The sequence below is a fragment of the Neolamprologus multifasciatus genome, chromosome 12, assembly GCF_963576455.1.
Source record: "Neolamprologus multifasciatus chromosome 12, fNeoMul1.2, whole genome shotgun sequence".
NCBI lineage: Eukaryota > Metazoa > Chordata > Actinopteri > Cichliformes > Cichlidae > Neolamprologus > Neolamprologus multifasciatus.
The window spans coordinates 11,002,605-11,029,764 of NC_140450.1; the positions used below are offsets into that span (position 1 = coordinate 11,002,605).

The 27,160-nt window shown below is 39.6% G+C and overlaps 2 protein-coding genes across 8 annotated transcripts in view; both read right to left on the reverse strand.

Moving 5' to 3' along the window:
• Window positions 1–19,931, reverse strand: part of LOC146506489 (rho guanine nucleotide exchange factor 28-like) — a 43,353-nt gene extending 23,422 nt beyond the window's left edge. For 5 of the 7 annotated variants that reach the window (XM_085179693.1, XM_085179691.1, XM_085179692.1 and 2 more), the window contains exons 1-10: window positions 19,614–19,931; window positions 18,753–18,785; window positions 15,275–15,416; window positions 13,970–14,079; window positions 13,560–13,746; window positions 10,267–10,450; window positions 9,616–9,817; window positions 9,250–9,325; window positions 7,977–8,023; window positions 7,331–7,424 (exon numbers count right to left, since the gene is read on the reverse strand). In XM_085179693.1, the coding sequence (XP_085035819.1) occupies window positions 7,331–7,424; window positions 7,977–8,023; window positions 9,250–9,325; window positions 9,616–9,817; window positions 10,267–10,450; window positions 13,560–13,746; window positions 13,970–14,079; window positions 15,275–15,416; window positions 18,753–18,785 (1,075 nt within the window). In that variant the 5' untranslated portion in view covers window positions 19,614–19,931. Of the gene's footprint in view, window positions 1–4,076; window positions 4,355–7,330; window positions 7,425–7,976; window positions 8,024–9,249; window positions 9,326–9,615; window positions 9,818–10,266; window positions 10,451–13,559; window positions 13,747–13,969; window positions 14,080–15,274; window positions 15,417–18,752; window positions 18,786–18,887; window positions 18,975–19,613 lie in introns of those variants that run through there. The other 2 variants (XM_085179689.1, XM_085179694.1) reach the window with 2 other exon arrangements.
• A 109-nt stretch (window positions 19,932–20,040) lies between these two features.
• utp15 (UTP15 small subunit processome component) lies at window positions 20,041–27,142 on the reverse strand. Its single transcript, XM_085179697.1, has 12 exons — window positions 26,960–27,142; window positions 26,282–26,393; window positions 25,665–25,757; window positions 25,317–25,501; window positions 24,317–24,495; window positions 23,798–23,923; window positions 22,765–22,900; window positions 22,458–22,542; window positions 22,109–22,264; window positions 21,829–21,930; window positions 21,515–21,648; window positions 20,041–20,738 (listed from the first exon to the last, which is right to left on the reverse strand). Exons 2-12 carry the CDS (start codon window positions 26,369–26,371, stop codon window positions 20,438–20,440), a joined length of 1,587 nt encoding a protein of 528 aa, XP_085035823.1. The 5' UTR covers window positions 26,372–26,393; window positions 26,960–27,142; the 3' UTR covers window positions 20,041–20,437.
• Window positions 27,143–27,160: the final 18 nt, after the last annotated feature.

Here is a 27,160-nt window from a genome sequence, read left to right on the forward strand (position 1 = left end):
ATTTAGTCAGCCACCGATTGTGCAAGTTCCCCCACTTAAAATGATGACAGAGGTCAGTAATTTGCACCAGAGGTACACTTCAACTGTGAGAGACAGAATGTGAAAAAAAAAATCCATGAATTCACATGGTAGGATTTGTAAAGAATTTATTCGTAAATCAGGGTGGAAAATAAGTATTTGGTCACCTCAAACAAGGAAAATCCCTGGCTCTCACAGACCTGTAACGTCTTCTGTAAGAAGCTTTTCTGTCCCCCACTCGTTACCTGTATGAATGGCACCTGTTTGACCTCATCATCTGTATAAAAGACACCTGTCCACAGCCTCAACCAGTCAGACTCCAAACTCCGCCATGGCCAAGACCAAAGAGCTTTCGAAGGACACCAGGAAAAGAATTGTAGACCTGCACCAGACTGGGAAGAGTGAATCTACAATAGGCAAGCAGCTTGGTGTGAAAAAATCAACTGTGGGAGCAATCATCAGAAAATGGAAGACATACAAGACCACTGATAATCTCCCTCGATCTGGGGCTCCACGCAAGATCTCATCCCGTGGGGTCAAAATGATCATGAGAACGGTGAGCAAAGATCCCAGAACCACACGGGGGGACCTGGTGAATGACCTGCAGAGAGCTGGGACCAAAGTAACAAAGGTCACCATCAGTAACACACTACAACGGCAGGGAATCAAATCCCGCAGTGCCAGACGTGTTCCGCTGCTGAAGCCAGTGCATGTCCAGGCCCGTCTGAAGTTTGCCAGAGAGCACATGGATGATACAGCAGAGGATTGGGAGAATGTCATGTGGTCAGATGAAACCAAAGTAGAACTTTTTGGTATAAACTCAACTCGTCGTGTTTGGAGGAAGAAGAATACTGAGTTGCATCCCAAGAACACCATACCTACTGTGAAGCATGGGGGTGGAAACATCATGCTATGGGGCTGTTTTTCTGCCAAGGGGACAGGACGACTGATCCGTGTTAAAGACAGAATGAATGGGGCCAAGTATCGTGAGATTTTGAGCCAAAACCTCCTTCCATCAGTGAGAACTTTGAAGATGAAACGAGGCTGGGTCTTCCAACATGACAATGATCCAAAACACACCGCCCGGGCAACAGAGGAGTGGCTCCGTAAGAAGCATTTGAAAGTCCTGGAGTGGCCTAGCCAGTCTCCAGACCTCAACCCCATAGAAAATCTGTGGCGGGAGTTGAAAGTCCGTGTTGCTCGGCGACAGCCCCAAAACATCACTGCTCTTGAGAAGATCTGCATGGAGGAATGGGCCAAAATACCAGCTACTGTGTGTGCAAACCTGGTAAAGACCTATAGTAAACGTTTGACCTCTGTTATTGCCAACAAAGGTTATGTTACAAAGTATTGAGTTGTATTTTTGTTATTGACCAAATACTTATTTTCCACCCTGATTTACGAATAAATTTTTTACAAATCCTACCATGTAAATTCATGGATTTTTTTTTCACATTCTGTCTCTCACAGTTGAAGTGTACCTCTGGTGCAAATTACTGACCTCTGTCATCATTTTAAGTGGGGGAACTTGCACAATCGGTGGCTGACTAAATACTTTTTTGCCCCACTGTATATGAACCTCAAACCAAATTCACTGTACCTGCGCAAAGTCACATAAAACTTTCTGCTATGTAGAAAAGGATTCGCTTTAGTCCAACATCAAATCCACAGAATGGGGTTAGATTCTGGATGTGGGTCAAACTGCTGTTTGAAAGCAGATATCATTTCATATAAACCTACTTTAGGGACTTGACAGACAGACCTAATAGTTCAGGCTCTGGGCAGGGTCCAAAGCCACAGCTGGCCGCTGTGGCCTCAATCATTCACACACCTCTGACCCATAAATTCTGGCTCAGTGAACATTACTGTCGGGCAGTGTGATCTGTGTTTAACATTAGTTAACTGGGGGAATAACAGAAGCAGGGTGTTCATATTGCCAACAAGTTACAACAGCAAAAAATAATTCGTCCTGCTGGAAAAGCTGTCTTTATTCCTGAGGCAGAGTAAGCAGTCAATCAGCTGTGACTTGAAAGGGGATGTTTTTTTTTTAAAGAAAAGCAGAGCAGTATGTGGGTCTATTTATGTAGGATTTCTGCTCGCTAAAAGTAAAGCTGAAGTGATGTGATATTCAGAGCATGTCCCTTAGTGAGAAGCAACCGTATACAGTAGCAATGCCTAAAGTAGCAGCAGCGAGAAAAACAGAGACCGAGAGAGACTATAGCAAAACAGACAAAGACAGCAGTCAGTGCCAGGTTTCCAGACCAGGGCAGTTAAACACAGAGAGTGACCCTTCAACCCATGCACACCCCTGGGAGAGGGAGACCGAGGTAGGCAGGATGAAGAGGAGGGGGAGGCAGCACAGCCACAAGGCTTCTTTCTCAAGGTTCACTCCTTTTAGAAGCTGTAGGGCAAAACATAAAATTCAAGATAAACATACAATAACAATGATTAATCGTATAAACACCTAGGCTTGCTTATTATAATTATAAATGGATTATTTGTTCATGCTGTTCCTTCTTTTATGATGTAACTTGCTTTACAAGGACCACACTAAACAGCTGTCACTTTGATGAGAGCTGAAAGTAAAATAACAAGGCAAGTCTCAAAGAATCACAACAGGAGGTCTTATTACCTTGTAAAAATAGGGGAGGCATTTATTTAACTTTAGTGTTCGGGACTTTTAAATCATTAGAACAATTGTCCACCAACATCCACAAAACCACTCTGAGTTATGACACCTGTGGTCAAACATCCCAATCCAAGCATCACAGGCCCATTGTATTTACAGGAAAAGGTGAAGCCAGAACGAGCCGTGCAACTCTCAGAGCAAAGAAATAAACGTCTGTCTGTGCACACCTGAAATCACATTTCACTTTGCAGGTGTATTGTTAGACCAGAAAAAAAAAAGAGAGTCGAAATCGAGTAGAAGCAGTTCAGTTCAGTTCAAAAAGTTGATGCAGTGCCACCGTTTCTGTTCCTCATTGAGAGCACGGGCCTGCAGTGTGTATAAAGCTAGCCTGTGTCAATCACAATTACAAAGCAATAACACAGATAATTTTGCAGAAGTTTATGGTGAAAGATGAGGAAAAGACAACTGGAGCTGAGCCATGACACAGCCGTGGCAGTAACATAATCTTTCCCCGTGTCTGTCTCTCTGATCCTAACTCCCTCTCTCTTTCTCGCTTCTCCCAACAAACACAGAATCACTTGTACACAAGCAACGAACTGTTTAACCACTCTGGTTTAATCATGCACTATTTTTAGCATTTAATTTAACTCTCCCATGACTAACAATGAAATAACACATTTTTATGCCAGGATGAAGTATTAAACAGATTTTGGTTCCGTGCCTGATAATAAACCAAGACTCAATTCAACGACAGTCACTCTTTCACTGACACCTAAACAACCAATTAGAGCTATCAAGTGCAGTTCCCTGAGGCTAGGGATATGACCGCACATATTAAACAGTGGGCCTCCCATTTGCACTGCAACCTAACAGTCACATGAGGCCACGACTTCTCAGCAGGGTTTAGATGCACACAACAGTTTGAAGATGGCGAAAGCCCCAAACCACTCAATCAGCCTCGAGTGGACATCTGACATTCCCCAACATACTGTCAGGTATCAGGTTACATCACTGGTAAACATGCAGTTAGCTCTCTCTGACAGACTCGGTGCTGCAGTGGATGTCTGTGGGTAAGAGTGTGTAATGGGAAAAGTCTAATTTTAACTTTATTGTTCCACAGTGAATGGTGAAACATGCCTGCCAACAGGGCATTTAGAAGTTAAGTCCTGAGTTTGCCAGAAGGGCTGCCTAATCTGTGTTTAAAAAGGTTAACATTTTTCACTTTAAAATGATTACACATGTTTTTCCAAATCTTTTTTTGTGTCTGTCAAACACTGCAGACATCAACATGTCAGAAATGTGTTTTAAGGACGTCAATGACAGTGAAGTGAAAAGTGAATTAAGATTTGTGGACACTCGCAGAACTATACCTGTCAAAGTGACAGAATAGCAAAACTACTTTAAAATATGTTTTTTAATGCTGCGTTACCTTTTTTCCCCATCCTCCGGCGCATCCTCATCTTGGGAAAAGAAGGCCAGGAGTAGTTGAAAGGGCAGTCGGAGTCAGAGTCCATGAGTTACGATCTTATAGAAAATCTTCATCCGAACAGTTCGATGTGTTTGATGAATAAATGAGCAGAGTTACGTCTATTCCCACATGGCTGAACAGACTGCGGACTAGCTGTAGCACTCACTCTCCTTATTTTTCCCGGAGCCCTGCTGCAGACACTCTGACACTTCAGGAGTGAGCCAGCATGTTCCCCTCTGTCTCCCCCAACCACCCCTCCCCCTAAACTACTCCCCTTCCCCCTCCACAGCTCTCAACCAACTGTCCAGCAGAGCCGGGGCTGAACTCTTTCTTTTTGAGTTTCCTCTCTGTCTGCTCTTCTTACATCTGAGCAAAGTTTTAGGTAACTAAGTCAGTCTCTGCCTTCTTTGCTCATATACCACACACGGTCATGAGAAAGAGGGAGCGAGATATACACATGCTGACAGCAGCAGAGGGAGGAGGGTATTGACAGCTGAAAGGAGGGACTGAGGAAGGGAGAGAAACAGTCAAATATAGGAATGACTTTAGAACCGGCAGCGAAGAAAAACATGAAGCCAGACTGCTTATTGAAAGTGAGTCTCAGACATGATAGAAATCATTAACCCTGTGAGTCCATAACTGTCTCGGAGAGATACCAGGCTGCATAGCTGAACACTACCCAGTTAAAGGCACTGGCAATTCATCCCAAATATGCCTAATGCCATCTGAAGAGAGTCCTTCTCAATCACTCCATTCTCTCGTTCTCTATATTTTAGCATGTCAAAGCCCAGCTGAGAGGGGAGGAGGGACTGCCAGGTTAGCAGCTTCTCCATGGAGACAGCACAGAGAGCTGCTGCTGTTTTCTTCATCCATGTTTCCTCCTCTTGCCAAACTGCAGGAGTACAGTGCTCCAGTTGCAGCAGCACAGATACAAGTGAAGATCAGCAAAAAGGATGGTAAAGAGGATTTACAAGACAAACTGGACAATGGCACTGTGAAAAGAGGTCAAGCATGGGTTTACAAATGCACATAAATGAAGGAATGTGAAAAACAGAGAGAGAAAAAGGAGATGAGATGGGTTTTGTAGGCAGAAGAGTAGAAAAAGAGGTACACTGTGACTATAGAAAGTTTCTGTGTATGTGCATGGGGAGGGGTGATGGAGGGTGTTGGCACCGGGCTAGTGAACATTAATGCTGCCTTTGTGGGGTCTGTGTGAGGTTTAATCCTTTTTTCCATTCTCCAATTAGATCCCACAGTCGGGGTCGCAGACTCTTCTCTGCGCTCCTGGTGCTGCACTTATCGTTTGTTGACACCCTGCCAAACTATCCATATCATAAATCCCTTTCTCTCACAGTTTCCCCCCCATTACACACACACACATAAACACACACTGCTTTAACACTCCTCTGCTCTCCTTTCCCTGGAGATCTCAACAAGCTGCTGGAAAACTGCATTCAGCAAAGCCCTGGCAACCCCCATTCAACCACAAACACCTCCTTTTTACTTCCCTATACCCCTGTCCCACTCAGAGCACTCTTCCCTACTGAATTCTTCCAATCAAATACGCAAGTGAACACACACGCACACAGAAACTTCTTCCCTCTCCTCAACTGTGGAGGAGAGCAGCGCTCCTCAGGATGAAGTGGCCTTTGCTATTTGTTCGCTAAACTCACATTAAAATGCTGACCTGGAAGGATGTGATGGGGAATGGTATGTGTATTCGTCTGTATGTAGGCATTTGGGTGCAAGAGTGTGTTTTGGGTGGGGTATTTAAATATCGGGGGCATTAGGAAGGCAGAGATGGGGGAATGTGTGACTGAAGAAGACAAACAGGCCTTTATCCCTCTCCCAAAAAAATCCAAATTATCATATGAATCTTGAAAACAGTAAAACCTTTAAAAAAAATAGTTTTCTATATACATACAGTCATGTCAAATAAGTTACAGTAATCTGAAATGGAGACAGGAAAAATGACATCAAGAAGATAGGGGAAAGATGACAGCTACATTCGAAATTCCTCATCCCCAGCTGAAGCACTGGATACACAAGTTCTGTCTGTGTACCCGATGACGCATTCGCTCAACGTATGCAGCCATATTGTTAGTGTTAACAAACAGACCAGAATCACAATATAAGCTTCACTACTTCACTAAAAAATGTAAAAACCTTCTAGCCACTCACGATACCTGACAGGCCTGGAATGTTTACTGAAGAATTTAAATTCTTTAAGGGTCAAATGAGCACCTTTATCCCAGAAGAATGGCATGTATGAAACCCGAGTCATTTCCAGTCTGAGCCGTGTTCATTCAAACATGACCCACTGAGGGGAAACTTGTGCAAAACATCATTCAAGTGACCAATATTATTTGATCTGAGCCACAGAAGGTGATTTAAGGGGTCAAAAGAGGCCAGAGGGAGGCAGACATCACAGGCTACACAAAAATGACGAAGAGCTTCCACTCAGCTAACAAACACAGAGAAACATGCACACAGAGGACAAAATGGCTTAACCATTTAGCATGAAAAACTACACTCACCACAGGATGCTAAGATTACAGATGTTCAGTGCCAAGTGTTATAAAGTATGAAGCCTCGGCTTGTAACCACAGCATTCTTACACTGAGGCATCAGTCTGGTCTGCAGTAATACCAGCCAATTATTAACCCACAGGATGTTCCCACTCTCAAATCCTTCCTCTTGCAATCCAGGAGTACATCAGAGTGAAGCCACCTTCGGCCATTTAGTCAGGAATTGGCTTGGTTTGTTTCTGGTCTCCTGTCACTACTGGCAGAAGCAGGATGACTCAGGATGAAGTGTTCATTAAAAATAAATAAATAAATAAATTAAAAAGATCCTGCTCGGTTCAACAATAACTGTAAACACAGAGTGACACAACTAAAAAAAACTTCAGGGAGGGGGGGCAAGACAAGCCAGGGGCCTGAAATGTGATCCTATAGTCAGTGGGGACAGTCGGCAGCCATAGATGATGGTTAGAGTTCCAAGTTCTGTTCAGGAAAGGAAATGTTTCCTGCAGTTTGAACTCACTCAATAATTTGAAGCTACTTGGATAACTTCCTATGAACATAACAGCACCTAAAACAACAGTGATCGATTTCCGTCTGCACAAAAGTTGATGTACCACAAACTCTACAATTAAAACCACAGCTAAAAACGGACTTCTAAAAAAGCAAAATTACTTTGAAAGAAAATCTTACCAGAGTCAGACTGTGAAGGCTCGTCTTCTTCGTCCTCCTCATTCAGACAGAACATCAGCGTCTCCTCGTATACTTCGGAGAAGAAACTGGGAACCTTTAACGAAACAGCATGAGCATTTCCAGCATACCACAAAAACGGGAAAAAAACGAGTAGAACTAAGTAAAAAAACACAAGTGTTTGGCGAGCGCCTAGGTGTGTGAGACAGATCAATTAGTTAACCATCTGTAACACATTAAACTGTTCCTGCTGGATGACCAGAATCATGTGCACACACCACACCTCTCAAAACACGAAACACACACTTGACCGCTCACAAAGTCAGCTATTCAGTGGTGTGTGCAAGGTGCCAAATCCAGCACCTTGACAATAAGAGTGAAAAAAAAACAACAACTGTGGAGCATTGAGAAGCAGACAATGCTCCACAGTTATTGTAGCAGTGCTTGCCACTAGCTGGTACAGATGTTCATGGAAAGTGAATAAGTGTTTTTAAAATGCCACCTGTAATAACATATTCAGGAAAATTGGAAGGAAGGCCTCTTGTTGCACAGGATTTGTCAAGAATATTCCGATCATATTGTAATCCATAGACTTGTACGCATGTGAATCCTTATAAAAATGTTTTACTGCTGTGCGTTAAATACTTACATTTTCTTCAACGGCAGCGTTTTCTCCATTTATGTCAGGATACAGTGCTGAAAAAAGACAACATTTTCAGACACAGCCATCAAACTTCAAAAGAAACACAAGTAAGCACAGATGCTTGCCAGTTTTTAATGATCCCACGTAAACGCTGGTTTTTGTTTTCTTTTCATAAACCTGGGGGATTTATTTATTTTTACTGTGTGGCCTTGATCTCCATTTTCATTTAATTACCATGTTCATCCTAGATCAAAGGGCACGGTGTATGATGGCTTACCAGTAACAAGGCAGAAATACATGGAAATTAGTGTTTGGCTGGTTTGATTAGTGGCCTTGGGTGATGTTGAAAAATGAAGGCAGGATATGTAGCAGAAGTGGCCCATAAAAGATAGATAGGCTGGAACAGAGTTTCAGAGAGAAGAGGAAAAAGTAGTGCCAGAGCTTGAGAGACAAAGACAGAGGGACAAAAAAAGAGAAGGATGAAATATTTTAAAAATAAAAACAAAACTAGCTCAGATACTGTCAATCACACTAGTGATGTGGCTTGGGATCTCAGTAGAATATGCCAAATACTAGTGGATGAACTGCTTTAAAATTCTCTACTTAATGTCCACAGGCCTTATGTAGGGAATTTTTATGCCATGCTGAGTTTTCCTGTAGCACCAGGAACAGGTCAAAGTTTACTATTTTCATCTATTTAAATATCCTTAAATATCCACATTTAAAAACAAGGCCTACATCCGATTTTAAGAACTCTTTATTTTAATGAGCTTCCTTTATATCTGCTTGATGAAGTAGTAAATCCATCCTCTACCCTTTATCCAACTCTACCACTGGAAGGAATGATTAAGCAGACTTGCCCAAAACTTCCCACATTTTATTTTATAAACAAAATATCTTCAACTACCTTGTTTTTTTAAATGATTATGTTTGATGAGAAATACTTTTAAGCAGAAAGTTTTGAAGTAGACTGTTGTTATTGTTTTTAATTATTTCCCTGATAACTGACTAACGATTGATCATCTATTCGGCAAAGAAATGACAAACCGCCACCTTCATATAGTTGACTTGTTTTTTGCCATATCTTTGCAGTACCCACAAAGCCCAGATGAGGGCAGTCAATTTCTACTGACGTCTGCATGACACCACAGTGTGTAGATTCAATACAGTGAAAAATAGCAAATCATCTCAACGTGAAAGAGGAGAGCTAAGACTGGATGGTTTAGTTTAATCAGGCCTCCAAATCCTCCAAATCAGACAGATTGAATGTGTATGATACCACTTTCTGCAGAATCATCCACTGGTTCTTCCTTCCCTAAGATCGTCTCCACCCGCTCCCTCCTGAGTGCTTTGATCTGTAGGAGAAAAAGCAACATTTAAATCAAAAGATTCGGTAAACTGAGAAATTATTGTATTTATGGGTTTTGATTTTTCTGTTTAGTTAGTTGCACACCTGCTACCGAACCTTAATTTAACAGTACCTTTAAGAACCTTGAACAAAAAAAAACATCCTCAAGAAAAGCCTGTAATTTTTTTTGTTTTGCTTTTATATAATTGTAATCAACTACCTTTTTCTATTTTATTCTTGTGTTTACAAATATCACCTTTACAATCTTTACGACCATCATAATATTGTTCTGCTCACCCCTCTGAGGAAGTCCTCATCTCTCAGTCGCTCTCTGAGAAGCAGGATGTCAGCATGTCGGCTCTCCTCCGAGCTCCACCTCAGGTTTTGTCTGACAGTCAGAGTCAGGTTCCCCATGTCATGACAGAACCTAAGCAAGCGAGATCTGTCTGCCCACACCTGGGAAAGACCAGCGGGAGGTGTAGCTAGTGGATTGGGTGGGCTGCAAAACAACAGAAAAAATATTAGGCATTAGGGTTGATATTTGGAATACTGTTTTTACTATTTTCCCAAACTTCTTTAACATATTGCATATCACATTTACTGTCATTAAGTGCATATGATCTGGTCTTGTAGGCAAAATAAATTAACCTGTAAGGGTGTGGATCCAGTTAGAGGTGGAGTTTTCAGGTAACACAAACAGGTGGCATATAATAACAAAATGCACTTCATCACTTCAATATCATCACAGTATTTTGGAAATTTAGAAATGGCTCTTAACGAGGATAATAGCAAACATAAAACTGGGTTGTGCATATAGTTGAAGGAAAGTTTTCCCTTACTGTGGAGCACAGGAAACGTCTACACTGAATACACAATTTTTTTATCAAAACAGTCATTCATTTGTCAGAGTCTCTCCTGGAAGCACCTTGTTAAAGTTTATAATCTTACTTGGAGAGCAGCTCCAACAGTTCAGTGTTGCCTGCTGTCTGTGCCAGCTGCAGCGGCGTGACTCCATTTTCGTTTGGCAGATTGACAGCCATCAAACCCCCAGGCTGGCAAAGCAACAGCTCTGCAAGTCGACACATACCCCATCGAACAGCTAGGTGGAGGGGAGACTCTCTGGGACAGTGCTCTGGAGAATAGGGAGAAAAATATATTACAATTTAAAAAAATGACATCTCTGAAGACATGAAAGAATGCAGCGGGATCCAAGACAACTGCTTAACCAGGAATGTGAGACTCACAAAAACCAGGAGGAAACTAGCATGTCAGAAATCTGGATAACCGTCTAATTAGGATAACTATCTGAACTGTCACTAACTGATTTCTATTCTTACACAGCACTGGATCCCTCTGGTCCACTGACCTATTTTAAGGCAACAGAAGCCTTTTAACAAGATCGTGACAACAGACAGTCTACAAATGTGACGACTTCTTAGATTTGTGTCTACCATTTAATGCAGTCCAACAAGATTTCTATCTGTACCAGATAAAACTGCTCCAGCCAAAAAACATTTTACTCTCTAACAAGTTTTTTATAGATCTTATTACTATTCCTTAAAAGAGAGAATAAGTTTACATTAAGTAAGTACATTAGTTAACTCAGATATAAATTAGAAATGCTGTCTGAAAAGAATAAATTGCAGGAAAAATATACAAATATAACAGAAGCAACACTTGGTATCACTTAAAATTGTCATCTCATCATAAAAATGGTAGGTTTTTTTTTTTTACATTGTGATACCATACAGTTTGCCCTTTTTACTGTAATGGGTAGTTATGTAAAGATTAAGAAATACCCACAGGATGATGAGAAATGAGTCAAGCTCTGTGCAAGAGCACTTACACTTCAAATAATTCAGGACTGTATCACCTTTTCAGAATCACAATATTTCTAAGCTGACAACTAGGGTATTTCCCTTTACAGAGGATAAAACATAATTTAGAGAAACTAAACTGAAACTGAAATAAAGAGAATACACCTGTGACTTCCAGTTATACTAACTAAAGAAAAGGTTTTTATAAAAGAATCAGAATGGTACCATGTTTAGTCTTTCTCTTCCTTTTATACTTTGATGTTTCTATCACTATGCATAAGTGCATCATGGATTTACATGGGTTCACACTGAAATAAATTACCAGCGAAAGTAAAACAAAAAAAAATAATTTCAAGATTTTATACTTTTAAAAGAAGAAACAGTAAAAACAATAATTAAAAATATCAGTTTTTATATACTTGTAGAAGTAATGAGAATGAGTCACAGTACAACTAATTAGGCTGCTGTGAGCTTCCTCCTGAAATAATGCCAAAGACAGTGCATGATGTGAAGAATCTAGCTTCTTAAAACAGACAGGAAGCGCTTCGTACTTAGCATAAGGCTTAACAATTGAAATCTTGAGTTTTTGTGACAGCTCAGTCAGTATGAAGAACATTGCATAACAACCTCTGTGGAGAGAGTCCAAGAAAAAAACTGTCCTGGCTTGCTGTTCAGCACATTGCTGCAAGATTAAACTTTGCTAATGAACATGAAAAGGTGCCTGACGAATACTGGGTGAGATACATTTTTACAGCTCTGACTGGGTGCAGCATGAACTTGGCCAGGACTACCAGAGTAAATACACACAGAAGAACCGTGAGCTGACTGTTGTTATGAATTGGTGCTATAAATACATACAGAGGTGACAGTGTGGCGAGTGCAAAAGATGTCAGCCATTAATGTCGGAAAATTAAGCAGAATGCTTCCTGAAAAAATGACTCCTAATCTCCAGAAACCTGTCAGGAGAGGAGTACTAGGCATTATCCTCTGACAAAAATCCAAAGTTCAATGACTGAATCAGTAAAGAGTTTCTGAAGACTTGGTCAAGTGTGTCACCACCTAAATCCAATAATAACATGTGAAGAGAAAGGCAGAACAAAACAACCTAAGAAAGAACAGCTGGAAAAGAATGACAGAATCTCTCTCCAAAAATGTGCAACACTGGCATCCATGCCGTAATGGATTTAGTGCATATTTGAAAAGTAGGGTGGACAGAAGAAGTACTGAAAAAATAGAAATGCAAATGTCATGAAAGCTGTACTGACTACTGACTGTACTGACTTCCTGCTGTGCAGCTTCTATTTTTAATATAATGAATACAGCCATGTGAAGAACAAACAGCTTTCCATGCAGTCCTGTGAAAGACTAAGGCCACACTTGTTGCTTCCATAGGAACTAAGAGAGTGTGTAACAGTCAGGTGTGACTGATAAAATGCACTTCATTAACTGATCATCAGCAACTGTGAACAACAACAGAGGGTTTTGGCATTTTGCAGGTCCGGAGCATTGAAATGCACGTTAATACAACGCCACAATTTTTCTAGTATGCTCAGTTTAAGAAATGTTCTCAGGAAGAACATAATTACCTCCAGTGTCATCTCTTGTCTTTGTGACAGCAACAAGGATTTGTTAAAATGGTCCTGTGCTTTTAAAATTTTATTGAAAGCACTGCATGCAAACAGTGAGTACTTAGGAGAGTTGGGGATTGATCATTGAGCTGTATTAAGCATCGGCAATAGAATGATGTCATAAGCAGTGTTATCAAATTAACTGCAGACATTTAGAGAGAGACATTGCAATGAAACAGACTGCCATAACTATATTACAGCTAAATCTAGTTTGTTATTTATGTAGGTGGCCCTACACAAACACTCAGATGATACAAACAGATGGTGGCATCTAGTAAACTTGGTGGTCAGCATACACACAGGCCACACGCAAACACACAAACACATGCTCGCTCAGATTTATTGAGCTCTGCCTAGGGCTACTTCCAGATGGAAAGGCTCTATTAACCACATTACATGCTGCTTAATTGGCTTTGATGAATTTAACAGAGGAACACTTTGGACCATGTTCACTTCCGATTTCAGCCTGGTGAGCATGGAAAATGGGAATAATGGCTGGGGAGAAGGTGGGCGGAGGGGTTGCAGAGTTGAAGAGTTCAACCTCCTGGTATAGTTACCAGGACAGTGCTGAGTGATGCATTATGACAAAGGCTATCAGCTACATTTTAATCTATAGCTGTCCTCTTTTTTGTTTTTTTGTATGAATAAACGTGTACATAATTAAATATATTATCCTTGTCTGTAAATCCACTCTTTAATTAAAACCCCTCCCTCTAACATGCCATTTTTCAAGCTACAACTTTGTTTGGATAAACAGAGTGTACCATTTTAAGCATTTTCAATTTGCAGCTCTCACCGTCTCCACTGTGGCTCCCGAGTACATTCCAGTTTGGGGGGATATCGAGGTTAGCCATGGCCAGGGCCACTCGGTGATCCATGGCCCAATGGGAGCTCTGCTGGCCCAGGTTGAAGAGGCTGCTCAGCTCGTTATGATCCGTGGAGTTCAGACAATGTCCATGGATTACCAGGTGCTCTGCGAGGTCCTGTAAGGGTGCCAGTTATGAATAAGATACAATCAGGTGTAACTGAAGAGCTCTACAAAACATTATTTTCACTGCTGCCTTTGTATTGGAGGGTTTCCCATTCCAATACAAAAACATCAGTAGAATTCTTATCAATTATATGAACTAAAAAGCATGTGCACAAGAAAAAACTGTATTAACATGTAATTTTTACCACGAGCACACTTTTTCTGGCTTTTCTTACCTGAGCATCATCATGAACATACTCTAATGAAGCCTCGCCTACCCAGGTAAGAGGTATAGTTTCAGAGCACAGGTATGCCTGGACAGAAACCATCTCTGCCAGATTATGGCCTAAGCAAGCACAACAAAAGTTATATTTAACATCAGTTAAATAAACAATATATGTTTATATGAAAAAGAGCTTCTTTTTCACAGTATGATTGTGTCACTGAATGGAACAAAAAACTCCAAAAGTTACAGATTTTTTTTGTTCAAACTGTGTTTAATAAACAGAAATAGAAGCCCAAAAGGCTGAAAGGAAATCTATCAAAAGGATTTATGATTTGTGAGAAATGAGTCAACACTATAAAAACCCACTATGGTTACAGGGCTTTAAGAATGCCTCCAAGCCCTTGGATATGTTTGAGTATCAGCTTTTCTTTTTGGATGCTAACAAAGGCACTTTCTGTTTTCTGCATTTCTGCATTGAGTTAGTATATTTGAGAGTGCAAAGCCTGCAGGACTGCCTGTTGTTTGAGTCAACCTACACAGAGGCTCAGTAATAATGACATATTGTTCATGGAGCTGTTTCACTCCTATGTGGAAGCTGCTAAGATTCTGCACCCTGTCAGACCTCAAGCCACTATAGGGACATGTTTATGTGTGAGCCGGTATGCTTGAAAATTCAAATATATACTTCTTTTAGGTATTCTGATATATAATCGGGAGTGAAAAAGTGGAAAAACATGGGATTGCTAGAATATAGTAATGTTTGACGATGGCTTTGTAAAATACCAAAATATGGCATTAGACATGAGAACATAAAATATTGTGCAAAAATCCTAAAGCACCCGTCATTTCTTTATATTTTGCTTCCAAAGAGCCAAACTTTCATGTAATTTTTACGAGTTTTCTTTAAGCAATAGCTTCAGGATATCCAAATAAGTCAAGGACAAAAGAAGTGGAAGACCTAAAAAAACATTAAAATGGAGGAACACTATCTGAAAACCATGTTCTTAAGAAATAGGGAGAAAAAAAATTGAGCAAAGTTGCGACACAGGATCCGAGAGAAGCATCTTGTTATTCAGTTGACTTATCTACTATTCATGAAAGCTTCATCAGAAATGGTCTCATTGGAAGGGTGGCTGTTAAGAAGCCATCCGAAGGTACTGAAACAGTAAGGAAACTATATTTCCATGTATGTTCGCCATATGTATTTCTAATTAGCAAAATCTATTCCTAGCAAAATACAAAGAAATAGAGGGTGATTTAAGACTTTTACACAGTACTATACATGTAATACTACATCAGAAAGTCATAAACATACCGGGCACAATAAAGCAGAGCATGACATCACTGTGAGCCCTGGTGACATGGATCAGTGTGGATCCTTCCAAAACAATGTAAACCTCTGCATCTTCTGGCGCAGCGTCAAAACCATCCAGCAATGCAAATACCTTTGCTTCGCCCTGGGATAAATGAAGGTGGAAGAGGTCGACAGGAAAAACAAAGAAGAAAGACGCTACAGATCAAAAAAATATATATATATTATTAAGTATACAGGGTCATTTTAGAGCAAGACTTTATTCTGATTCTGATGTTCTAGATTTCTGTAAAGTACACCAAATCCCCTGATAGCATTCCTCTCGAGGGTACAATAAACCATCCCTCCTCAATAAAAACAGGAATGCCTTAGCGCCTCCTCAAAGACCTGTCCTGATCCAGACAGGCTACAAGACTTTAGATTTCTCATTTAAGGCAAAAGAAAGAATGAAAAAAAGGTTTGAATAGTCACACAAATAAAAATTAAAAAAATAATAATAATAAAAAATAAAAAAATCGACTAGTACACATCCTATAACTGTTCTGTTAATTATATTAAAACAATACAAGCCTTTAAGGATACCAGGAAATCTGATTTGCTGAGACCTTGAGGTTTTATATATTGAAATAATATTTATGTTATATTGAAAGCTATTCATTTTTTTAACTTGTCAGCCAAAAAGTGGCAAGCTGTTCATATGGCAATTGTGAGAAAACAGCTGCTTATTCACACTTTCAGTAAATATAAACAACACTAGCATTCAATCAGTCTTCTTAGTAACCACTTGAGAAAGTCTAGCACTCACTCTTGACTCACAAGTACGTATAAATGCATCCACTATGTTCTTTGGCTAGTTTCTACTTTTTGTAGTCTCCAAAGTTTTTCAACAGATTTCTGCATCTTTGCACATTTCTGGGTCCATGCTGTTGTCTTCATGTGATGCTTCCACTTTGAATACGTGGTTATAACTAATGCAACCAAAAGATTTCAAGTATAAAGGCTGAACATGAACTAGCTTCACTAGCTACAAAATGAAAGCTTCCCAGGCTAGTTGCCTTTTAACAGAGCTGCTGCTTTTTCACCACCATCCAACAGTCACAGGGGAATTAATCTATTGTAGACGATATCAATTTGTCCACCTACAGTGGCCTCAATAGACCAGTGTATTGAGGCCACAAGACATATTGTGTGGGTTATTCTTGGAAACCTATCAAAAGACTGACTGAGGCGGGAGTAGAGGAACAGGCCTGAGGGGAAAAAAGCTGCAGCCAAAATGTAGGTCCTAAAGGTAAGGTTTACCGTGAAATGCAATATACATTACAGATTAGTGTAGATGGCTTAAGAGTGTATTTTCAGTAGTCTTTCTTTTGGCCTCAACAGCTGACCTGATTTCTCATGGTTAATAAAACCAGAGGCTTTTTGCTTTCACTCCTCTTATTGACTAAAATAAGGACACTTTGAGTAATCCTGCCTCCATTTCTCATTGTCTCACCTAATCTAACCTTTGCGTTCACTTATTTATTTCTTCATGTCTGGAAGACTTCTATTTGACCACAAATCCTCAAACGTCAACCAGGCTTCTCCTGGACCCTCATTAAGACTCTCCACGTCTGTATGATTGACCAGACCGTGACCACTAATGATAATGTGGTCACTAAACGAAATACTGGAAATATCTGTTGATAATGCCAGAGGCAGAAGAAGAATGGATTGGAGCAGACTTTCAAACAAAACTATTTCTGGTGCTTTCAATGATATGAAGTGTGCCAGTGTGGCCATATGCTACTTTTTACTTTGTCTTGCACCTTGAAGGATAGCATATTATTAAGTGGATGTGAGCACATACACCAATCAGCTACAATATCAAAACCACCCGTCTCATACTGTTTAGATCCAAGTGATGCTGCCAAAACAGCTCTGACTTGCTGAGGTATGAGCATGAGAGCTCTGTGCTTGTCTTGTGGTGCCTGACAGGGATGTTGGCAGCACATCCTATAGGTCCTGTCAGTTGCTAGGTGGGCTGCCTCCAAGTTTGACTAGACCAGTTCAGTGATTCTGCTCCATTTACTGTTACTCAAGTTGTTCTGTTTTCGCAAAGGGGTGTGCTTGGTTTGTTATAATACTTAGGTTAATGTTATGTTTCAAAAATATTATCCAGAAAATGCAGAAATCCAGTGTGATACACTTGGTCAAATGCATTGTTGTGTTGCTAAGTGATCTGCACTGATACAACAAAGCATTTTTCTGTATGTGATCAAATTATCCTATAAAGTCTGATTAAACGTGCTGGAAGCTTTGGTCGATCGTATATTTTCACAAACGGTAAAATCACTAAATCAGCCTCTTATCTCTAAAAAGAAATTGGTAACATAGCTTAGGTTCTGCAAAGTTGCACCTGAACAAATCAACAGACTTCTGGAACAACGTCTGTTGGACAGAGGAGACCAAAGTGGAGATGGTCGTAATGCACAGTGCAACATTTGGCAATAAACAAGCACAGCATATCAGCACAAACAGCCAAAGGACCTGGGCACATTGGAGTCATTGAGTGGAGCATCTGTATGCCAAAGTATTCTAGAGTCAAACTGTCCCAACAGTTAAAGATTGGCTGAAACTGGGTCATGCAACAGGACAATGATCCCCCCAAAACACGATTACTTCAAGTTACTGCTGCTGAAGGTGGTTCTACAAGTTACTGATCATGAGGTTTAGTCAAATCACTGAATTTTCAGGGGCATGACATTAGTTATAGATTACTGAACTAACTTGAAATGTGAGCAAAACATCTGCCTTTGATCTCGAAAGGAGCATGATTTTGCTTACACTGTTTGGTCACCAAACCAATAAAAAATAATATTTGACCAAAGTCATGCCCTGTTTGTGCACAGCTTAATCACAGGCAGCAGGGGTTCAAAAGGTTACCATGATCAAAAACGCCACATATCAAATACACAGCAAATACAATTTCTCTTTCATCTCTGAGTAAGTAAAATACAAATAAAAAACATCACTGCGAATTAATCACGGAGTTACTGATTTGGTAGGTAGCTACACAAATGCCAGGATGTTATTGTCACCTATGTGCTGATAGATATGTTTATTTTTTTCCCTGAGTTACTTTGAATTAGTGTTCAACGGCAAAACAAACAAAAAAAAAAAAAAAAAAAACAACACAGAAATTATTTATTCATATGTCTGAAAACACCATTTCCATCAACACAGTGAAAGGGTCACTGGGTTCACACTTAAATAAATCTTACAGAGAAACTACAGCTAACATGATGAACAGACATAGGAAGACATATCAGTCACACCCTTTCAGACACAGCACAATCTGTCAGTGACTTTCATTTTATAAACAAGGATGCTGATCTCTCACTGAATTCCAAACTCAATTTTTAGAGATTTTCCAGAGGGAAAACTAACTGTTGAGATTAATTTAAGAAGCTGATCTAGACTGCAAACTGGGGCGCATACTTACATAAAGAGGCACTTTCCTTCTGCTCAGTTCCATCTGCAGGGAAGACAAACATAAAACAAAAAGATAACTGAGAGACTAAAATGAAAAAGAGAAAACACACTGCACACTTGGAGTGGCCATGTGACTACCCATTACCTCTTTTGTTATTTTTGTTATTCTGCTTTTTCCTCTGATCCTGAAGAGATTACCAAACCTTTTATGTGCCGTGCTGAGTCAGGGGTCCTGTGATGAGACAGGATAATCTTTTGATCCCAAGAATAATGATTTTAATGATGATACTATTCTGCCTTGGTGTGTTGAAGCACCGAAACTCCAAATGTTCCCAAATCTGCTGTGTGTGTGTGTGTGTGTCTGCGTGTTTAGTAGGAAATCGATTGGATTTCACCCTGTAGGGTTCAGATCGGTTCTCTATCAGTGGTCACTTCCTAAACTGGACACAATCGCTGTAAAACAGCTATTTTTAAAGAAAAAAATTGCTTTTTTTAATTACTGCATTGCGTTTACATTTAAAATGGTATATCTATTTTTAAATAATATTAACTTAATATCAAAGTGTCAAAGGAAAAACTATTTAAAGGGGATAGGGGGACTTTTGCTATTTTGTAAATATGCTAGCTATATGACACAGCAGAAGTGCTCATCCCATTTGGGACGTCAGTGGCTATTTCTCATAAAATATCCTCCACCTAGCTTTAGGTGCAATTGTATTTTTTCTTGATGGCTCAAAGTATTTTACTTATTGTTAAAAGCTTTTTAAATTACGCTGTTTTGGGAGTCTTAACGAGTTAGCAAACTGTCAGTAAGACTGCATGCAAAACACACATTGAACTAATTCCTCAAGTAAAATATTGATGCACCCACCTGCACAGGGGCTCAAACTCCGACAGAACCTTGGCAGCACGCTTATATGTGGGGGAGAAAAATCCCTCTTAATTCGGATTCATCCTCCTTTGGCTAAGTGCTAATTCAACTGTCCGTATTTAGGCTACAAATTGGAAAGGGGTCGACAGTCGGTGCTGATGCGCTTGCAGACTGAGCCTCAGCCTCCACTGACACAGCATCCTCTCCTGTCTCCGTTTAAGCCTTCGGTCTTCCGTCTGCTTACATGCAAATTCCTCCTTTACGAGTGAAAGTTCAGTTTCTTTGAGGTTACAGCGCACCCCAATGGAGGGCGATAAAACTGTGCCAGGCTATATAAACAAAAACATTCATTTTAACAATGGAAATTTACTGCGCAGTTACTCGAGCCTGTTGTTCAAAGCAATTAAACAATTATAATCAGTCAGTGTGGAAATGACAAACGACTTATTTTTTATTTGCTCATGAAACATTTACCAATGTCAGACATTATAAAAATACACACTCACAGTGAACTCAGCCACTACCATACATACAGACTCGCATTTACAATTCGACTTGTAATTATAAGACTTCTAATACAAGAAATGCTTTGCTTTACATCCACACATTCAGATATTCTTCATACAGTAAATGTATGGTCTCTCTGATACTTATTGTGCTAGTCACACTGAATTAAATCACCAGAGTGAGACTGTGGTTTCGTCAGTCTCTTAAAACTTGCACCTTTCTTTTTCAAAACGTCCTAGACAGGAGCTTTGCGTCTGATGGTTCAATAAGAAATGTTTTAAAGGTACTTAAACCCAGTCTAAAGTAGCTTATAAGTCTCAGGTGACCTGCAGCTGTGGTTTTGAGGTGCTTGGTTCTCCCTGAGTCAGACCATTCGACCTGCCGATGCCAGAGCATGGCACCTCCTTTCTTGGGAGGGAGGAAGCAAACATTGTGTCCAACATTCCCAACACCTCCAAGAGTTCCTTCTGGAAATCGATCTCTCTCTCCACAAGGTCCTGCAACCGCAGCAGCTGTCGGTCCACCACGGGTGACTGGCCAATGACTGACTTATAGATGTCCAGGATCATCTCGGCTGCTGTTACGAGGACAGGAGTAAACCTGGCATCAACCAAGTTCCTGGATGAAACAGAAAAAAGAATGAATGTGGGAAACATTTTTCTGCATGATCTGTTGTACAGCTGCAAACTATAAAACTCAAAGCATTCAAATCAATGAGCCAAAACATTATGACTTCTCTTTTGGTACTTTTTGTGCCACCAAAACAGCTCTAACCTGCTGAGGCACAGACATAGAGCAAGCTAAGACCTGATTTCTACTTCCATGGGGAATCTTTGTAGATTCCCCTACGACAGAACCTAAATATGCAGCCACTGTTGTTGCACTGTTGTTATGTGGTAATTACCGTGTGGTTGTGTCCCATGTTTTATATGGGGTACTATCCATGATAGAAACAGAAAAAGAACAAAAAACACTGGGAGCAATGGTACTTTCTGTGAAGCATTTTCAGAATTCAGACAGCTATTTGTAAATTCTACACTAGACAAAAGATGTAAAGTAATAGTACGTATTTTAGAACCAAGTGTTGACCTACAAATTCATAAATCACCACACACTTACATCAGTCAAAGGGGATTTTTTTTGTGCCAAAGGTTCTTTACCCTGAAACAGCTACTTAAAATAAAAATAAAAAACTCCCCAAGTTCACTTTAATTCCTGCAGTGCAGACACACAAAATTGGAGAGACGTCTTTCAAGAATTAGAGGAACTACACAAAAGTGTCTGTGGTCCAAAAGTGACCGATCAAATAATTAGTGACCTTGAGGCTGTTATTCACTTCGTTTGTGAGGGGTCATAATGCTAACATTATGGCTCAGTTTTCTCTGGCATCTCACCCGATGATGAAGTTGAGTAACTGAGAGAGCCCTCGTTCATCCCTTCCCGCCAGTGCATTCTTCAGTGTTCCTCTTCTATCCAGCTCCTTTATAACAGCCACGGTGATCTCAGGCTTTCTGAATCTGATATATGTCTATAAACAAAAAAAACAATACCTTTGAACATTAAACACAATAAAACGTTTAACTTTTATTTTTCCAAAATAACTGCACGTACTGTTGTGTACTGCCCACTGTAAAATGAACAACACGGAGACTAAAAGGCACCTCAACAATGATATAAAGATAATACTATAAATCAATAAATTGCATACCCCCAGAGCTGTATCCAAAGCCTTGGATACGTCAAACCTTCGAAGTTGCATGTCATATTTGGCCAAATGTTCTTTGACAGGCTTACAGACAAGATAATCATCCTAGAGAAGAACCAAAAATTGAATGAATCACAGGTGAGAAATCAGACAGTCTCATGAGTCAATCTGATTTCGTGTTAACACTTATTTAGCACAGTAAGAAACCATCATCTATTTAGACCTTGTATTACATCTGAGAATGATTTTCACACCTTCTACATGTTACCAATCGTGAACTTGCCTGTTTAGGGACATAATTTTTCCCTTTCACAAAGACACGATACGATGGACGGCGCCTCTGTTGGCCAGCTATTTCCTTTGAATCTTCTTGTTTTTTCCTGTGTTTGATACTCAGAATACTGTTGGTCATACCCACAACAATGGACTCATCATCCGGCTAAAAAGAAAGACATATTCAGAGTTTTACTTTCATCAATTAAAGAAACAGAATGAATTCTTATAGTTGATCTCGCCCATCTAAGCTCACTTTGGTGGTGTATTCAGTGAATGCACTTCGTCTACAGAGAAGTTGAAATAGTAAATAAAATATATATTTTAGCAACTAACAAAGGGTCAAGTGCATGACTTACAGCCAAACCCAGACTGAGGATAGAAGCAGCATAGTCAAAGTTGTGGACCACTTTGTAGTTTGTTGTGTTGTACACCTTCACGTGCCTGAAAGACAAACACAGGATATGCATTAAATCAAATTCAATGGGTGGTTCAAATGAGAGTAACTTTTCTTTCATGAACGCCCTAGGTACACAGAACAAAACCAAGCACATGATTTACAAATGTACTATTAACTAAATATTCAGCATTGAGACGTTTGATTCCACCAGTTAGAACATTTCCTCTTTCTTTGTTATGACAGACGTGCATGTGTTTGACATTTACCTGTCAAGAGAAGCTGACAGCAGTCTCTGTCCGTTGCTGCTGAGAGCCAAACTTGTGACAGTTTTGTGATGGTTCTTCAGTGACACCAGAGGCTGGCCTCCTTTTAGCAGATCCCAAACCTTCACATGGCGCCCTCCTGAAAAAAAAAGGGATTGAAGGTTTTTTAATGCTGTGGTTAACCATGATTAAATATAATGTAGGGTTTGTGGATGAGGGCACATAATAAAATAAAAACTGTGGCTGACTGTGACTGTGACTGACTGTGGCTTCACTGTGGCTGCAGTCTGAACTGCAGCCACAGTGAAGCATGAAATGGACTGCTGTTGTTGCCCTATGTTGTAGTCCAAGAAAATTAAGTTCTAAATAAGTATTTAACAAGTACTAAATAAGTACTTAACACAAGTTAATTATTCCAAGTAGTTGCCATAGCAGCTGGATAATTTGGCATAGATTTTAAACCAGATACCATTCCTGGCACAACTTTCCCATTTATTCAGCCTTAGGACTGGCACATAAAAATGAAATTATTAAATCGCGGTCTATGATGCTTTTCCTTATTTTCTACAATATATGTAGTGTTAGGATGGTGGATGCTCACATAAACATGGCCAAAGTTTCAAATAATGAAGTCAGCATATGTACAGGTAATCCGTATAAGCCAACAGACCCAGGTTTCAGCCGGGTTTAAGTGGTCAGTTTTAGACAGTTTTCTCCTACTCTTGTGTCGGTAAAAGACAAAGGACATCCTTCAAATTGTCATTTCATAAAAAGGTTGTGAGCACAGCAGCTCCACCCATCTACTAAGAAGAGTACTGGCTTAAATGTAGGCTCTTTGTAGCCATGTCTAGTTCCAGACAATAGATTATTACTAGGGGCAGCACCTAGGCCCAGTGCAAGATAAACAAGGATTATTTTAAACTGCAGATGACTAAAAGTATGCCAACTAATTCCAGGAAGTAAAAAAGGTGTGAAGCTTAAAATTAGCTCAGCAGACAGTCATTGTTTGAATTACATGAATTATACTGGTGACTACCTGCAGACACAAGAAGTCCCTCAGAGGGATAGAGGAGGACACTCTCCACTGGCTGGCCATGGTCCATGGTTATCACACTCTTTTCCACTCTGGCATCAAACAGTTTCACTGTGTGGTCATATGATCCTAGAAAAAGAGCATCAAATGTTAGTCACACAAAATCAGGCCAAACCTTTTCATCCTTGTAAACATACTTCCATCTGCAGCGTCACTTGATTCAACAATAGAGGGGTAGCATTTGGAGTGAGATTATGTAGTTTTTCTGCAGTTACTGACTTTGAATTTGAATTAGTGTACTTCTGTCTTAACATTACATTAATAAGATTACTGTCCGTTGCTTGAATCCTCCATTATGTGGGTGCAGGAGATGTTTTTCTTTCATTACATGACTGTTGGTAAAAATTGCACTCGAAATTGAAATATAAAATGATTGTGATTGATGCCAACAGGGCAAAATGTTAACTTCCTGTCCTCCTCTCGATATTTCCACACACAATTAAAAATGAGCTTCTATCTCACCAGTTATGAAGAGATCTCTGTTGAGTTTGCTCGTGACACCACAGCGAATATAATCCGTGTGCTCTCTGTAGGTGGTGAGCTCAGTGGCATTTGGAATGTCCCAAAGTCGACAAGTATAGTCATCCGACCCTGTGAGGATCTGGTAACGATCTGAGGTGAAGTCTGTTAAATGTACTGCCCTGGGAAAAAAATAAAAAACAAATGACATGATTAATATCAGTTCACGTTTGAGACTGCACTTTTATAAGTCAGAAATACAGGCTGTCAGAATTCTTGATGTCATCATCAAATTCAGTCGATGGATCACTTAAGAAATCATCATTCAACTACTCCTTTACTAAAAAAACAACCTCATAAGACACTGCCAGCTCATCAGGGCCAATCAAACACTTTAACAGGACATCAGCATTATGGTTTTAGTGGTAGACCATTGATTTCTAATGTGGAGAGTATCCACCTGGTGGGCCATAAAAGTATTGCAGGTGAACAGGTAATAACCAATAAGACTGAAATTAAGTTTGAAATCGTCAAAAATGTTTGAATAAACAATAAAATAAATCATTAGCAATAGTCATTAGTAACATGTTTTGATTTTTTTCTTTTGTAACTACCGGTGAAAGTGACATAAGGAAAGAAATTAGGCTGCTGAAAGTAAGAATTCTCAACAATTCACTTACATTTTATTATTAAAGATAAAAACACCACACAGCAACATGCTGTAAACCACAAACTTTAAATAGTGATGATCTGTTTTGGTTCCTTCAACATTAGTGCTATAGAGGCTATATGTGGATTTGAAAGTGAGCAAAGAAAATGTGATACACAGGCATTTCCTCCTAACTGCCATCATAGCCAATTAGATGATAGTTAGAGTGCCAAGAATAGTAGTAACCTCAAAGTGCATCAGGAAGTTGAAATTAAGCTTATTTTGTAACCCTTCCTTTAAATTCTATGACAGAACACTTTGTCACAGTCAGACAGAGGCTTGTGTAAAACTTACTTTGTGTGCCCTTTAAACAGCCTGAGGGCCACTTTGCCACTAACATCAAATAGTCGCACGACAGAGTCCTCACATCCTGCCACAAGGAGCTGACCATCTGACCTGAATCTCCCACAGTAAGCTGTATCCTTAAAACGGGTAAATGACTTGACAGGCTCCTGGGAAAATGGCCCATAAATGTGGATCTGTAACAAAATGAGTGTTTGAATTAGAAGACATCTTAAACACATCCTGCATACTTAAAAGTTTATTACTCATTAAGAAGCCAGTATAAGCCAGAATTGTTAAAGTGAACCCAGATTAAACTGAGTGGAAAATTCTACATTAATACAAGCAAAGCTAACATACTCTTGTGAATGCTGTCACAGCAAAATTATGTGGAGTCACCGGGGAGAAGTCTATGCTTGTGACTGCGCCAAATTCTTTTATCTGGACTGGAGCCTGTAGGAAGAAAAACAAAGTAAGACGAGAAAAGGATTTAAAGCAATTATTAGTAAATGTCATCCATCCATTTTCTTTCCGTTGTCTTATCTGATATTGCTAATCTGTTTCAGGGCTAACATGGAGAGGCAGACAACCAATCATGTTAATGTTAAAAAATATGGTCAATTTAGAATCACCAGTTAAGCATGTTTTTGGACATATTACTGTGAGGCAAAGTGCAAACAACTACAGCACAGTGGCAAAGTAATTAAAATTAGTCATTTTCTTTCAACATATTTTGTTATTTATTCATAGTCCAATTTCAAAGTCTGAATATGCTGAAGAGTTAGTCTTCTGAAAAGTGTAACTGTTATTAAGCTATTACATTGACAATGACGCATTACTGAGATAGAATGGTCTTAAAATAACAAGTTTTAGGGGACAATAAACAAACCAAAATAGCGATTATACCATAAAGGACATTTTTAGTTGATAATAATCCTTTAGTTGATAATAAACCGCATAGGAGAGAAAAGTCTTACCTTGTAGTTTTTCCAGTAGAGTGTGTCTTGAGTGACTTTCTCTCCAAGTTTTGGATAAACTTGAATTTTTGTGGGTTTAAATGAAGCCATTTCTGTGCTGATCACTTTACGTCTGTGAAGATAAATAAGGGATAAAAACAGGGATACATATTTACTCTTAGAAACTGCAGGTAGAAAAACAAGAACTCCTTTTGTAACCAACAATATCCAAACGTACATTTCTGTCTAAAACGGAAAATTTTATTTCGATTGTAACAGATTAGATAACATTAACGTGATTTTTTGCTTCAGTTTGGGAGTACAGCAGAGTTTAGAATGTGACAGTGTCACTGTGATTTTTCAACAACATTTAAACCGTTTTAAATTAAACCTTTTTTCTGTTCAACGCGGACTGTATTGCAGTGCTCTCCACCTTTTACTTCGAATATTAGACCTTCCCGAGATTGGAACTGGCGAGCTAACGACTTTACTTCACTGTAACGAGTTGTTGTACATAACAATCGAAGACACGCAGTTTTTCCCGAATAGCTGAAAGTTTAACAAAGTTATTAGATTCAAATCAAACACCGTTAATTACTCGGACAGTGGCCCAACGTGTTTAGTAAGGCACAACTTAGCTAGCACACTGCACTTTAGCCAGCTAGCATTTTCTTTATACTGAGCTCTGACGGTTCTCACCTTTCAAGTGAAAAAATCCAGAAGTGCAAACGTACTTTTTTCTTATGATATGCTGAAATTGGATGATACTGATATTGGCTGTCTAAGTAAACAAAAAGTTTCTCATGTTATCGAGTAATCACGTTGTTTCTCGTGAACAGGAGGACGCCATGACTACATGCGTGACTACTTCCGTTGTGGAATACCGTAAAATGTTCACTA

Coding starts and splice junctions, on each gene's coding strand:
- utp15 (XM_085179697.1), bottom strand. CDS start 26,371: ATGGCTTCATTTAAACCCACAAAAATTCAAGTTTATCCAAAACTTGGA. Junction 24,496..25,316: donor CTGTTTAAAGGGCACACAAA/GTAAGTTTTACA, acceptor TTTTTTTCCCAG/GGCAGTACATTTAACAGACT. Junction 21,931..22,108: donor AAAATTATGTCCCTAAACAG/GCAAGTTCACGA, acceptor GTTCTTCTCTAG/GATGATTATCTTGTCTGTAA.